Genomic DNA, 15964 nt, shown 5'->3' with positions numbered 1-15964 from the left:
TGTTCAGTTTGCTGCTGACTTCACTGATGATGATTTGTTGGACAAATAAGGAAGTAAACACTGCAGAGTTTTTTGGCTTCTGCTCCACTAAAAACATAGCAGAGAAGGGCAAGAAGTTCCTGTTTGCTAAATAGGAAAGCTTAGGGAATCAAAAGCATCTTATAATGGAGGAAACAAAAATTATGTTTAGTGTATCTTAGTGTGTTCTTCAAATGTGAGTATTTGAGATATTTGAGAGAAAGTGTCTCTAATAGGCTTCCTATTTGTTAGAAACACCCCTACATTTATATTTAATTTCATTACAGATCCAATACCCCTGGACCAATTATTGCTACTTTCTCCCTGACAGTGCCGGGGGAAAAAGTAGAATCCAGTGATGATGGGCAAAAGTAATCACCTAGAACAGGAAGTATTCAAAGAAAACCTAACCTCCCTTTGCAGTGTTTATCTTATTTCTTCCTCTTTAAATTAAACTTCGCTTTTTTAAGATAAGGGAGGGATAAAGTTTAATAAAATGGTCCTAAAGTTTCAACTGGAGGTCTTTATCTCCTTCCCACTTTCCCTCCTCCTCTCCCTTTTCTCTCTTTCCCCCTTTAATCATTTCTTCTCACTCCATGGTTTATGTGATGGTTGTTAATTATGTGGCAGGCGTGTTTCCCTCTCAGCACTTTTTTTAAGTGAGATCTCGTCTTGTAGGAGTTACCTGTGTGGCAAGGTTTTTTTTTTTTTTTTAAGATTTTATTTATTTGACAGAGAGAAAGACAGCGAGAGAGGAACACAAGCAGGGGGAGTGGGAGAGGGAGAAGCAGACTCCCCACTGAGCAGGGAGCCCGATGTGGGGCTTGATCCCAGGACTCTGGGATCATGGCCTGAGTCGAAGGCAGTTGCTTAACAACTGAGCCACCCAGGCGCCCCTGTGGCAAGGTTTTAAACTACAGATTTAATATTGTTAATAGCAATAGGGCTGTTCATATTCTGTATATCTTCTTGAGTGAGCATTGGTAGTTTGCGTCTTTTAGGGAATATTCCCATTCCATCTAAATTGGTGAATTTATTGGCATAAAGTTGTTCATATCTTTATGACATCTTTATGTCATATCTTGAAATTGGTGATTGTTGGTTTCTTTGTCTTTCTCTGGTTTTTTTTCTTCTATTTCATTGATTTCTACCTTTATCTTTATTATTTCCTTTTTTCTGCATAGTTCAGTTTTAATGAAATGAAATGAAAGCTGAGGCCATTAATTTGAGATCCTTTACTAATACAAGGATTTGGTGTTAAAGAGTTACCTTCTAAATGCCAACATGAGTTCACTCCTTGGTGAGTCAGAAACTGGACCAGGCTGAATTGTTGCATAGAGAAAACTTTCATTTGCAGCAGAGGAGATCACAGTGAATGACTTCCAAAGCTGTGACTCCCTGAGAGAGGGTGAATGGGTTCCTTTTGTTTAGGGTTAGGATGAATATTTAGATTGGGAAGCCTTGTCATCATATGTAGAGGCGAGCATAAGGTCACACACGTGCCTTAAAGAAACATGCCTACACATACATTGTATGTTATGTAAATGAAGCTGAGGCTCGGAGATTTTAGTATTATAATGAGGTAAAAGTAGTTGTTGTTCATTCCAGAGGTCACTCCATGGTCCTTCTGTGCAGGTGCAGGTTGGGGGTTTAGCTCAAAAGGTCTGGGTGGTCTGGGCCTGCGGGGGTCTTGTCAGGGCAGTCTCCATCACCTCAGGGGTGCTTTCAGGTTTCATTTACCTCAGTTAAGAGCTAAAGAGAAAAGAATAGCTTACGGAAAAATATAAGACAAAGGTTCGTGAGTACAAGCAGGTGGGCAGTGTCAGGTCTTGGGATCTAGTTGGTGACACAAACACTGCTAGCTGTATATGACAAATTTTGCTGTATATGACAAATTTTGCTGTGTTGTGTTTTCATTTCTGTTCAATTTAAAATATGTATGCATAATGACCAACCCTTTGCCTTGTTTTGTTCTCTTGTGCTTAATCGTTTGGCCAGGATATTTAGTACAAGGGTGAGATGATGTAATGATAGTGGATATCCCTATGTAGTTCATGTTCTCAAAACAAATGCTTTCAACATTTCATTGTGAAGTATGTTATTTGATCTGGGATTTTGGAGATCCTGTATTAGATTCCTAGATTGCTAAGAGTTAATGTTATAAATGGGTATTGAATTTTACCACTTTTTCTCTATCTTTTGTGATATGATTATTTTCCTCCTAAATTCTATTAATATGTGAAATCATAGTTATTGATTTTTTAATGTTAAACCTCAGATATACTTAACTTTGCATTTCTCAGATAAATCTATCTTTCTCATACATTTTTTGGTCTATTTTGGATTTAGATGGACTAATGTTTTGTTAGAATTCTTCTGACTATATTTTCATTAGTAAAATTGGCCTTGTAATTTTTCTTTATCTTACCTTTCTCTTCAGGCTTAGTATCATTGTTACGCTGATCTCACATAATGTGTTAAGGAGTTAGCCTTTTCTTTCTATAACCTGTGAATGTGTGAGATTTACATTCTTTCTCATATGCTTGGTAGAATTTGTCATTATGCTAACTGTGCTTAGAAATTGCTTCGGGAAAGTATTTTTGTCTATCAGTTCAACTTATTAAATGTTGTAAGACTGTTCAGGGTTGTTTGGTTGGTTCAGCTTTTAACAAGATATCTTTTTCTAGGGGCGCCTGGGTGGCTCAGTCGTTAAGCATCTGCCTTTGGCTCAGGTCATGGTCCCAGGGTTCTGGGATCAAGCCCCACATCAAGCCCCAGATTGGGCTCCCTGCTTGGCGGGAAGCCTGTTTATCCCTCTCTCACTCCCCCTGCTTGTGTTCCCTCTCTCGCTATGTCTCTGTCAAATAAATAAATAAAATCTTAAAAAAAAAAAAAAATATCTTTTTCTAGGAATTTTTCAGTTTCACTTAAAATTTCAGACTTCTGGGCATGAAAATATGCCTAATATCCCCTTGTTAAATGTTTTCAGGATTTCTGTTTCAGGATATCTCTTTTCACTCCTTCTATTTCTCATTGATGAATTCTTTTTCTTCCCCCCCATCACTCTCACTGCAGAAATTTATTAAGTTTATTGGTCTTTTGAGGAAACCAGTTTCTGGTTTGTTGATTCTTTCTGTTATTTATAATGTCTTCAACTCTTGATTTAGTTGTCTTCTTTCTCTCTTTGAAACTAAGTTTCTGTCTTTTTGTAACTTACTAAGATGGATTCTTGGCATATTAATTTCCAGACTTGTTATTTTCCCATATATACATTTAAGGGTATAAGTTCCCTTCTACTTATTTTTTAGTTGTCCTATGAAGTATTTTCATTTTTGTCCAGTTTGACAATTTCATTATGAAATAATATGGCTCATTTATGAGCCATAGTTATATAGAAATGTAGTTTTATTTTTAATTTCCAAATTAAATATCCAAATTCCAGATTTCATTTTTGTTGTTGTTTTAACTTATTTCTAGCATGAAGGCATGGCGGTTAGAGTACATATTCCATAGAATTCTAGTTCTTTGAAATTTGATGAGACTTACTATATGGGCCAGTTTGTTTAATTTTTATAAACATACATATTTGGACAGAATATGAATTCTTTATTTGTTGGGGCACTTTTCTGTATATGCCCCATTGGTTCAGTTTGCTAACCATGTTGCACAAATTTTCTTTACCAATAGTGATTTTCTGTCGGATTCTCTCAGGTACTAAGAAAAATAAGTTAACTCTTTCTGCCGTGATTTTGGAATTGCCCATCTCTTACGGGTTTGTCCAATTTTGCTTTATATATTTTGAAGCCATGTTTCTAGATATATACACAATTTGAACTCTTTATTTTTGAATTAAATCTTTTATCATTATGAAATGTGTTTTTATCTCTAGTAGTGTTTTTTATTTTTTTGTTTAAATTCAATTAATTAACATAAAATGTATTATTAGTTTCAGAAGTAGAGGTCAGTGATTTATCAGTTTCATATAACACCCAGTGCTCATTATATCACATGCCCTCCTTAATGTCCATCACCCAGTTTCCCCCCTCCCCTCCAGCAACCCTCAGTTTGTTTCCCATTGTTAAGAATCTCTTATGGTTTGTCTCCCTCTGATTTTGTCTTGTTTTATTTTTTCCTCTCTTCCCCTATGATCCTCCGTTTTGTTTCTTAAATTCCACGAGTGGAATAATTGTCTTTCTCTGATTGACTTATTTCACTTAGCATAATACCCTCTAGTTCCATCCACATCGTTACAAATGGCAAGGTTTCAAATTTTTTTGATGGCTGAGTAGTATTCCTATATATCTATATCTATCTATACACACACACACACACACATACATCACATCTTCTTTATCCATTCATCTGTCATTGGACATCTGGGCTCTTTCCATAGTTTGGCTATTGTGGGCATTGCTGCTATGAACATTGGGGTGCAGGTGCCCCTTCGGATCACTACCTTTGTATCTTTGGGGTAAATACCCAGTAGTGCAATTGCCTGTGTCGTAGGGTAGCTCTATTTTCAACTTTTTGAGGAACCTCCTTACTGTTTTCCGGAGTGGCTGCACCAGCTTGCATTCCCACCAACAGTGTAGGAGGGTTCCCCTTTCTACGCATCCTCGCCAACATCTTTCGTTTCCTGACTTGTTAATTTTAGCCATTCTGACTGGTGTGAGGTGGTGTCTCATTGAGGTTATGATTTGGATTTCCCTGATGCCGAGTGATGTTGAGCACTTTTTTATGTGTCTGTTGGCCATTTGTATGTCCTCTTTGGAGAAATATCTGTTCATGTCTTCTGCCCATTTCTTGATTGGATTATTTGTTTTTTGAGTGTTGAGTTTGATAAGCTCTTGGTAGATTTTGGATACTAGCCCTTTATCTGGTAAGACATTTGGAAATATCTTCTTCAATACCATCAGTTGTCTTTTGGTTTTGTCGACTGTTTCCTTTGCTGTGCAAAAGCTTTTTATCTTGATGAAGTCCCAATAGTTCGTTTTTGCCCTTGCTTGCCTTGCCTTTGGAGACGTGTCTAGCAAGAAGTTGCTGCAGCTGAGTCTAGTAGTGTTTTGCTTAAAGGTACAAATTGTCTTACCTTAAGCTTTCATTTGGTAAGTATTTGCATAATGTATCTTTTTTTTTTACCTTTTATTTTCAACCATTCTGTATCCTTTTTTTTAAATAAGCATCTCCTATAAATTTAGTTCAAAAAAATCTGCCTTCTTTTGAGCATTTATTTCATTTGTGTGATAGAATTAGTGGTAAATATATAGGTTTAATCTTACCATTTTATTATATATACTTTGTCATGTCCTTTATTTTTTGGTTGTTAACTCTTAAAACTTTTTAATTTTCATTTTTTCTTTTTGTTTGGAAACAACATACTTTGTTTATCTAGACTATATGATTAGTCTAGAAATTACAGCAAGTATACATATTTAACAAAATTAATCAGTGCCTTTTTCCATTTCCTGTACTAGGACTTAGTGGACTTTCAACTCCCATCTAGTCACCTTCCAACTCATATGTTATTGTTTTCCTTTAATACCACATTCAAAGACCCTATAAAATATTACTATTCTTACTTATTGCACCGAATTATCTACTAATTTTTTTGTTCTTCAGTAATATTTGCATCTTTGATCTTGTATCTAGGATCATTTTTCTTCTGCCTTAAGCATATATCCTTTAGGATTTCTCCTCCTCCTCCTCCGAGAGAGCTCATGCATGCGAGCGGGGGAGGGCAGAGGGAGAGAATCTTAAGCAGGCTCCATACTCGCTGTGGAGCCTGGGGCAGGGCGGGGGGGACACTATCTCACTACCCTAAGATCATGGCTGGAGCCAAGATCAAGAGTTGGATACTTAACCAGCTGAGCCACCCAGGCACTCCTGTCATCTCTGTTTTGATGAGAAATGAGTTTGATAGAACTTCGGGTATAGGTTGCAGTACTATTGTATATGCTCTTTTTTTTTAAATCTTGGATGAGGTTTGAACATTTTTTTTTCCTCTTGGGAAAACCTTCCTAAGTTTCATTTTTTATCCTGTACTTTTTAAGAGGATATTCACTATTGGAGACAAGAACAGCTTGTGCCTAGTTAGGACTGTATGAAATGTGTTTGTAATAGTCTTAATCATAGGGGGAAAAATGAGGTGGTGTTGGACCTGGAGACTTTAAATAGTTTTAAAATTGTTAGCAGCTCGGTCTTAGCATGCTTTCTCCTAAGTGATATTTTCATTTCTTTTGCATAGTTTTACTTTTATCAGACCCTTCTGATTTCCTGCTTTAGATGTTTGTCAGAAATAGAAATACTAGCGACTGCCTGACTTCCTCTTAAAACATAGAAGTAATTTTTAAACTTAGTTCACAGTAATGTGTAAATGCCTCACTTTTTAATTTGTTTTTGAGACTTTCAAAAGAGTGAAATGAGTGTTGTCATATTTTTGTAGATGAGAATGTCATTATTTCAATAGAGAGCCTAAACTTTTTTTGCTGAATCATATAAAATATCTACAAGCAGGCATACCAAAACAAAAGGCAAGATCTTACAAGAGTTAGGAATATAGGAACATGGTATTTGGGATGCAGAGGTGTCAACTTTTCATTTATTTGAGATCTTAAAAGGGAATTCTTTTAAATTAAAACAACTTACTAAAAGCAATGTATTTTGAAAAAAATCTTTACCCTGCTTTAATGTTTGCAGCATTTTTATTGTTTTAAGGGATTTCAAGCTTATGACTGTTTGATTTCTAGAAATTAAACTTGTTCTGTTAAAAAATAAAGTTTCAGGGCACCTGGGTGTTGCAGTTGGTTCAGTGGCCTACTCTTGGTTTCAGCTCAGGTCATGATCTCAGGGTTGTGAGATCGAGCCCTGCGTTAGGCTCCACACTCAGCACAGTCTGCTTGAGATTCCCTCCCTCTCCCTCTGCCCCTTCCCCCTGCTCACTCTCTCTCTCTCACTAAAATAAAATAAATAAAATCTTTTAAAAAGATTCTGTAGCATGTAGTATTACTATTTACCAAAGCCTTAATAAACATTTGCATTATTACTTTTCTTTTTGAAGACATAAAAGAAGATTCTTAAAGCATGTCATTTTATTGAAAGTAGCTGTTCCATGTAACCTACTCCAGATACATCTGGACTATTTATTGATAACCCAGTTTCCCTGGCAAGAGGCAATAATGCATATTAGGATAGATTAAATGAGAGTCATCTTTAATTTATCATGTTTCTCTGTAAAATGCAAATACGTATTTTTTTAAGTCATTATAATATTTTTTGTTTGGAGTGGTTATATGATTTAATATTATAACATGAATCAATGTCAAGAAGCTAATAAGAGAGTTGGATAGTTGGTAGTGTAGAGGGATATGAGAGGGCTGGAATTTATAGATTTCTAGATTTCTAGCTTTTGTCTTATGTTAAGCCATGATTTCTTTCAAAAGAAGAGGTGTTTGGTATGGTTTTTATTTTGTTTTTTGGTAGAACAGCTAACTTCTCAAACAAGCCATTGCTTATAAGAACCACTTCCAACCAACAGGAATGCTTCAGTAAGTAATTTAGGGTAGCAGCAAACCAGCATTCCAGAGAAGATATGAAACATAAAAAGTAAACTTTAGCCACAGTAGCAGTAGGTCTTCATTTAAGAGGGAGATTACATTGTTTCCTTTAAATGATAAATAATTGGGTGCCTGGGTGGCTCAGTCGTTAAGCGTCTGCCTTCGGCTCAGGTCATGATCCCAGGGTCCTGGGATCGAGCCCTGCATCGGGCTCCCTGCTTCTCCCTCTCCCGCTCCCCCTGCTTGTGTTCCCTCTCTCTCTGTGTCTCTCTCTGTCAAAAAAATAAATAAAATCTTAAAAAAAAAATCATAATTTTTTCAACTCTTTTCATTTTATTCTTTTAATATTGGATTTGTTTAATATGTAGTAGAATGATCTGGTATGGCAAGTTTTTTTCTCCAGAGTCTTGGTTATTTTCATGTGTTGTTGAATAGGTAAATTTTGCTGTGTCTGTTATAGTATTTTATCTTAGATTCTAATAAAAAAATAGTCTATTATATGTATGTTAGTCCATTATATATATATATATATATCCATCTTTATATTTAGTCCGGAGAATTGAAAAGATTTTGGACTTTGAAATTGGGCTTTATACCTTTTTGTTGGGAGTCCTCGGACATGTTATTTAACTTCTCTAAACCTTAATTTTTTAAGCTTTGCAATAATTAATAATCCTCATAGTGTAGGTTTTTTTTAAGGAGTAAATTAGTTTAACCTTAGTGGTGTCTTGCTCACAGTTGGTACTCAATAAAAGTCAATTCTTTTTTTCTTTGGTAAGATCTTTTTTGAAAAATTATTTCCAGATTTGATGCTGTATCTAAATAATTTTTGTGTTTTATAAGAGTCTCCACCGAAGAGTAGGAGACATCAAAGAGAATTGTTGTCTTTTAGAATAGTGAAGACAAAAGGAATTCATTAGGGAAAGAGGGAGACAAATTTAAAAGTTCCCCAAATAATTTTTTTTAAATGTTTGCTTGACTACTCTGTGCAAAATGGTGTGCCTTGTTAGGTTGCCATTATATACTAGGAATGTGCTTTATTGAAAGTAGAAGTTTTATGCGCAATTTTTTTTAAATGTAAGATACTAACATTAAGATGACTCAGAGGAAATGTCAATCATGTGGCTAGGAAAGTCCCCCTATTCCCTGCCCTTTTTTCCTATTCTAAGCTTTTATTATATACTGAGCATATCTGATGTTGTGCTATTAGCTATTTTTCAGGAGAAGATTAATTTTATCTACCTAGAATAAGACCATCATAATTTCTAATATTTTAAATTTGGAGTAGTTAATATTTTAAATGTTGCAAGTAATATCCTTTGCAAGCCTGACTGTAAATAAACTTTGGACGTATTTGGCTCTCTTTGTCTTGTTATAAACAAGCTAATGTTAATGTATAAAGCACTGATTGTCGAAATGTGGATGTGTCTAGTGAGTTGTGAAGAATAGACATTTCAGGACTAACAAAGGCTATGAAAATGGCTTATGTCACAATATGTTACAATAACTATGTTACAAAGTTCTTTTGAGGTTTAGAAAATAATTCCATATATTAGTGGTTTTGTGGCTTCTGGTAATTGTAGTACTCAATGCAAAAAATTGGGAAAACAGGAAAGTGCAAAGAAAAAAACCCTCAATAAAAAAATCATCCTAATCCTAGAAACCAAAGAAAATCACATAACTTTTTGATGCATGACAGTGTTTTACTTTTTTCCACCTGTGTGTCTCTGTGTGTATTTACAAATTATTTTACAGAAATTATATAATGTTGGGGAGTTTGTTCTTTTTGCTTTGAAAATTACTAACAATATTTTCATAGGACAGTTGTGTTTGATAAAAGAAAAACAACATGAAGGTCTTGATGGGTAGAGTATTTGTAAGCTTTTTAGGTTAGTAAGAGTGAGGGTAGAAGGATTGGTTGAAGAAACAATTAGAAAATTTAATTTTGCTTGCAATGTTCAGAAGGACTTGAAAGATCAGGGATGGGATCCTTCATTTGAGTAGAACTCTTGATGTGATCACTGCCATAGCAGCTCTTAAAAGAATTTTCCCCGGTGGATTATGAGTTCCCTTTCCAAATAATGCAATTAACGCTTAAGGGGAGAGAGGAGAAGAAGACTTCCCTAAGATGAACATAAGGTAAAATCAGCCAGACACACATAGTTCCAGTAAATATATTGGTTATAACAGTGGTGGAATCTTAGTGTGCCAGAATTTGGAAGGAACCTCTGGCCCTATCCAACTCTTAAAAACGAGTTTTACAGATAAAGAACTTACTTATCAAAGTTGTATAACTAATTATAATTAGTATAAGAGACATGTAATCTGGCAATTGGTTACTGTTAAAAAGTGAGATTTTCTAGTTTTCTCTATTTTTGCTTTGTATTTTTCATGTCTGCAGTTTCCTTGTCTTTCTTAGTTTTCTACTTGTCTCTGTATATTCCTGTCTTTTACTTTTTTATTTCTCTTCAGTTAGCCATTATGTAGAATTAATGCATATTTTAAAATCATTGTCTTTATCAAATAATTGTCTTCTGTTTAAGTTTTTTAAAAAGGATTATTTAACTTTTATGTGTCTTTCTCAAAACTGAATAAAATTCAGTTACTCTGTTTTATGTCTATAGAACTCTAAATTAATGATACATATTTTACTATCATCTTATCATTATTAATAGGAGCCCCTGTTAATTTTATCTGAAAAAGAGTTTTCCAGTTCTTGTAATGGGAGAGTGTTGGTCAGAGTAGGGTGGATGGACAAGAATTACCAGAAAAGCCCACAGGGGAGTAGATTATGATAGAAACACTCTCACTAAAATAAGTCATGAATCGGGTGCCTGGATGGCTCAGTTGGTTAAGCGTCTGCCTTCGGCTCAGATCATGATCTCAGGGTCCTGGGATCGATTTCCACGAGTCCTGCGTTAGGCACTCTGCTCAGCAGGGAGCCTGCTTCTCCTTCTTCCTTTACCCCTTCCCCCCGCTCATGCGCTCTCTCTCTCTCACTCTCCAATAAATAAATAAAATCTTTAAAAAAAAATAAAACAACTCATGAATCTACTTGTTCCCCTTACTATAACAATTAAAATATAAATGCTAATGTCAGAGTGCTAACTTCAGAAGGAAAGAATATTACAACTTTCTTTTTGCAAAAACTTTGAAGTCCTAAAGGCAAAGAAAAAAAGCAACTAGAGGCGTATATGGGATGGAAGTTTTTAGTTAAAGCCATCTGAAAAGGAGCGCCTGGGTGGCTCAGTCATTAAGCGTCTGCCTTCGGCTCAGGTCATGATCCCAGGGTCCTGGGATCGAGTCCCACATCGGGCTCCCTGCTCAGCGGGAAGCCTGCTTCTCCCTCTCCCCCCTCCCCCTGCTTGTTTTCCTTCTCTCACTGTGTCTCTCTCTGTCAAATGAATAAATAAATAAAATCTTTAAAAAAAAAAAAGCCATCTGAAAAGACTTGAAAGCTAAAGGGTGTGGTTGCAGTTGAGCTTCATAATTACCCAGAAAAGAAAGAAATTAGGGAGATGTCTGTACGTTACCCAGTCTGTGGCAAGTGTGTAAGTCACAGAGAACAGACAGTTTTACTTATAAATTCTTTGGAAAAGTGTTTATGTTCAGGGACTAAATGAAGAAAAAGGGAAAACCTTTTTTCAGATTGAGATCAGAGTCAAATGATAGAATTTATAGTAAAGTTGTCTTTATAAATTATAATCTACATGGATTCATGTAAAAGAAAACCCTTGTTTAAAAAGTAAGAATATGTTATTATATGACAAAACAAGTCCAGAGGTAGATTTCATGGTTGGTCAGTTCAGTGATCCAGTTTCTTTTCCTGTATCTGCTGTGTCGTCATTATTGAATTGACTTCATTCTCATACCTGTACAGATTGGCTGTAGCAGTTATGTACATTGCATACAGATAGGAAAATTTCCAGAAGAATAAAAGTAGATTTGTCTTCTTGGTATGTTTATTTATAAGCAAAGGAAACATTGGCTACATTAGCCAGAATTGGAGTCCACACCATTCTTAAATTAATCTTTGTTGAGGGACATGGGATTAGGGCTTGATAATTATTTGGGCTGAAATAGATATATATGGGGAGTTCAATCTATGGCAGCTAGTGTTAACAACTGCTCTTAAGAAGTAAATTACGAATTTATTGATGAAATAAGTTCAGAAGTAAGGCAGAGTGAAACACAAGGCCCTGCCTACCACTTAAGAGCTGCATGATTTGGGTTAAGTTCCTTAATATCTCTAAACACACATTTCCCCATCTGTAAAACAGATGATAATGCCTAGTTCATAAAGTTGTTTTTTTAACTAAGTCGTATTTAGTCCGTCTTAAGTAAGATGAAATGAATTTTAACATTTCGTGAGTATTCAGTAAATACGTAACTGTACTGGTATCACTACTTTTATCTCTGTGGTTTTGTACTCAAAGAAAATTATGTAAAAATGGGATTTTCACTTTAAACACTTAGTTTTGTTTTTCCTGAAGATATAAAGGCCTAGACCAAAGTTGTCGTGGCACTCATTTTCTTCCCTAGTTTTCTTGTATTCGTCATGACAAAAATGGGGAAAACATAGTAAATTTAGTGTGAGCTGCCACTGACACAATTTGTTTACATGGTTGTGTCAACGAATACTTTACTATTTGTATTTGAGGTAGCATGAAAACTGAAGTGACATTTTCTGAGAATGTGCTTTTATTAGTATATTAGCGACGTATTAATAATTTCCCTTAATGTAGGCTTTTTCGTTTTCTTGCTATAATAAAAAGTGCAAGCCAGTTAAGGTATAAATAATTCTCTCTCATTCTTTGATATTTGCAGATGGTTTGTTCAATCAGTACATCAGTCAACAGGAATATAAGCCACGATGGAGTCAAATCATTCCCAAAAGCACCAAAGGTAAGCCTTATTTTCTGGGTTGTGGGTGGTTTTGCTTTAATGTCTCAGTTTCATTTTTCCCAGGGCAGCTCAAGTTTTACAGTACTTTGTGTGGGAAATCAAGTGTTTAACATAAGACATAGGTTCCTTAACTAGATAGAGTTAGTTAACTATATTAAACTTTTCTTTTAAACCTTTTTGTTTTATCACTACAACAGAAGATTGGGCAGTTTTAACACAAAATCCCCTCATAAACTGCATTTATAGAGGTGCTGTAAAATTATAGGCTTAGTGTTGTCATGCCGAATGTGTTCCTAATAAATCCTCAGTTTTGCAGAATTGCTCACTAAAGTGAACAGGGCTTATGAGGGAAGTAGAAATGGGGCATGCCATTCTAAATCTATGGAACTCTGAAGCAGATATGAATGAAAACTAGCGTGGTAACTCTGATAAAAATAAATACTGGTACAGTTAACTCCTTACAGGCATTTATATTGAGCATCACAGTGAGATTGGAGGCTTAAACCCTGGGACTCATGCTTCCTTCTTTCAGCTGTCGACCTTAGAGGGTATTTATCAAAACTTAAAATCTGATCCAGAGCATAGTCTTCTCCATTAATCCATTTTTTCATACAGGGGAAAGTATTTGTCACTTCTTGATCTTGACTCACTGCTTTGCCAGATGGTTAATATAGTGGAAAGTGTAGCAATTGTTTAGTGCAATTACTTGCATTAAAGGAAGGCAGTTCTGTGGATGTTTAGCTTTTTTCTGACAGTCTTCATAAATTACTAAGCACTCTCTTTAATTGGGAGGAAGCTCTCCCCTGATAGTGTTAAACATTAATATGCTGGAGAAAATTGCTTACAAACCTCCATAATTTCTGTTATTCAGACATCATTTCTCCTGCTTTATCAGTCATTTTTGAGGTAATTTTTGTCAGAGAAACACATGTTGTAGCAGATTGTAATTGTGTATTTGAAAATAATGGGTTAAATATATAAAATGCAAACATATTGACAATAAATTTATTTTAGTGTCTTATTCTGTTCTTGGAAGTGGCAATACTGATTGGGGGGAAGAAGGAAGAAAAAGATAAAACTTCAATGATAACGAGCCATGAAATCTTAACATAACTATATTGGAAAGGAGAAAGAATTTGCGGAGGACTTCTGAATGAAAAGTCCTTGAATACGGTAGAAATGGAATGATGCTTCAGTTTGGCGTGGTATCTTCTCTATATAAGAACTGACATTTCAGTATTTTTCACAGTACCCCAGTGAAGTTAGTAAAAACTTGGATGGTCCCTGTTTCATATAGGAGAAAGCTGAAACATGGAAAATTATTAGCTAAAGTAATATATTTCAGTTAATAGGGGAGTTATAAAGAAAAAGGTTTTCTGGTTTATATCAAGACAGGCATTAGAATCCTGCAACCTGTTGAACCATTGAAATGAAGTTATATCTTTGTTTATATAAGATTTGGTATAAAGTAAGATTTAATACAAGTTGAACAGTAGTTCTACAGAAGTTTAAAAGTTTCCCTGATTAGGGGCACCTGGGTGGCTCAGTCTTCAAGCGTCTGCCTTCGGCTCAGGTCATGATCCCAGGGTTCTGGGATCGAGCCCCGCATTGGGCTCCCTGCTCAGCCGGGAGCCTGCTTCTCCCTCTCCCACTCCCCCTGCTTGTGTTCCCTCTCTAGCTGTCTCTCTCTGTGTGTCAAATAAATAAATAAAATCTTTAAAAAAAAAAAAAGTTTCCCTGATTATATTTCAAACTGCCTGTTAAGCTCCACGATGAAAATAGGAATCAAAGGGAAGTAAATCTTACACTTCTCGGTCAGTACTCAAGTTATGTGGTAATATAAATTAATACAAAACTTAATAACATGTTGGTTTTCAGTAGCTTAGTTGTATGAACTTTAAAACTGCTCATTATACTAATTAGGTATGCTTGGACTAGAGACCTGAGATCTAATTCTGTAACTGTTTTCCCCCTTCACTTTGTCACACCAATAGTTTAGAATTTTTTGTCTTATATTTTTATGGAATATCCTGATCCTTGCAGATTTATGGCATTGGTCATAAATACATTGAAAATAGTTTCCTGTTACATTAATAGCCTGAAAGCTTTGGAAAAAAGAGCAGGGTAATTATTATAAACATAATTATATTATTTCTTTTGAGTCTTTTTACTTGTTCTTAATACTGAAAGAATAAATGTGTTTTTTGTTTTTGTTTTAAATTTTATTTATTTGACAGAGAGAGGGCACAAGCAGGGGGAGTGGGAGAAGGAGAAGCAGGCTCCCCACTGAGCAGGGAGCCCGATGCGGGGCTCGATCCCAGGACCCTGGGATCATGACCTGAGCCGAAGGCAGACGCTTAATGACTGAGCCACCCAGGCACCTCTGAAAGAATAAATGTGTTTTAATTGTACTACTCATTGCAGACTTATGAATGCAGTTACTGTGGATTTCCAGTTATTCTGTGTTATTGTTTTTATTTTTATTTTTTTTTAAAGATTTTATTTATTTATTTGACAGAGAGAGAGATAGCAAGAGCAGGAACACAAGCAGGGGGAGTGGGAAAGGGAGAAGCAGGCCTCCCGCCGAGCAGGCAGCCCAATGTGGGACTTGATCCCAGGACCCTGAGATCATGACCTGAGCCGAAGGCAGACGCTTAACGACTGAGCCACCCAGGCGCCCCTTTGTTATTCTTTTTAAAGAACATATTTGTTTCTTCTTCAGGTGATGGAGAAGATAACCGACCAGGAATGAGAGGGGGCCACCAGATGGTTATTGATGTTCAAACAGGTGAGGAATATTTGCAGTGGAAAGCAAATTCTTTTAAAAGTCATATATTCTAAAATAACAGGTAAGCACAAAGATACTTCCTCCATTAATTGCAGAGGTGAAATACCACCTGTAATAACCAAGTAGCAAAGAAAATAAGACATTAGCCACAGGTTTAACATAAAGGAGGTAGTAATACATGAGGGAAGGGAGGCTGCTGCACAATTGAAATTAGGTAACCTAAAAGAAATGTGCTGCCCTTTCTAGCTGTGAGTGTGTGTGGTTTTATATATGTTTGGTTTTTGTAATAAACTGTGGAGTATTTCTGGGTTTTCAGTGCACTTATATTTTAATGCTATAATATGGGAATTATTGCAAGAGAATGAAGATATTTTTTGAGAAAGAGAATATCAAATTAAGTAGCTTAAGTGTTGATAGATCACTAATTGCTTAACACTCTTCACAAGCCTATAAATAATTTGTTTTAGCTATTCTTTTTTGCTGCCTTTTAGACTTTATTCTATAACTTGATACTGAAAATTTTCCTTAGGTTTCTACAGCCTGGGACAACTTAGATACCATTGTATTTAGAGGTTAATGCTAAAATTATAGTAGGTTTTAAATTACCATCTGGAAAAGCAAATACCAAGAATTCAGTATAATTTTACTTTATTATTTGGTTTTAGAAATCTTTACTTCAGGGAGTGCCAATATCCATTCA

At 35.5% G+C, this 15964-nt stretch overlaps 1 protein-coding gene across 6 annotated transcripts in view; it reads left to right on the top strand.

Moving 5' to 3' along the window:
* Positions 1-15964, top strand: part of MKLN1 (muskelin 1) — a 329771-nt gene that overhangs the window by 230971 nt on the left and 82836 nt on the right. For all 6 annotated transcript variants that reach the window (XM_081799638.1, XM_081799639.1, XM_081799636.1 and 3 more), the window contains 2 exons: positions 12399-12476; positions 15199-15264. In XM_081799638.1, coding sequence (XP_081655764.1) covers positions 12399-12476; positions 15199-15264 — 144 coding nt within the window. The remainder of the gene's footprint in view (positions 1-12398; positions 12477-15198; positions 15265-15964) is intronic.

This window comes from Leptonychotes weddellii, chromosome 12 (genome assembly GCF_054177405.1).
Source record: "Leptonychotes weddellii isolate Sample4059 chromosome 12, ASM5417740v2, whole genome shotgun sequence".
Classification (NCBI taxonomy): domain Eukaryota; kingdom Metazoa; phylum Chordata; class Mammalia; order Carnivora; family Phocidae; genus Leptonychotes; species Leptonychotes weddellii.
Note: the sequence above shows the minus strand (reverse complement) of the source record. Positions and strands in the feature narration are given on the sequence as shown.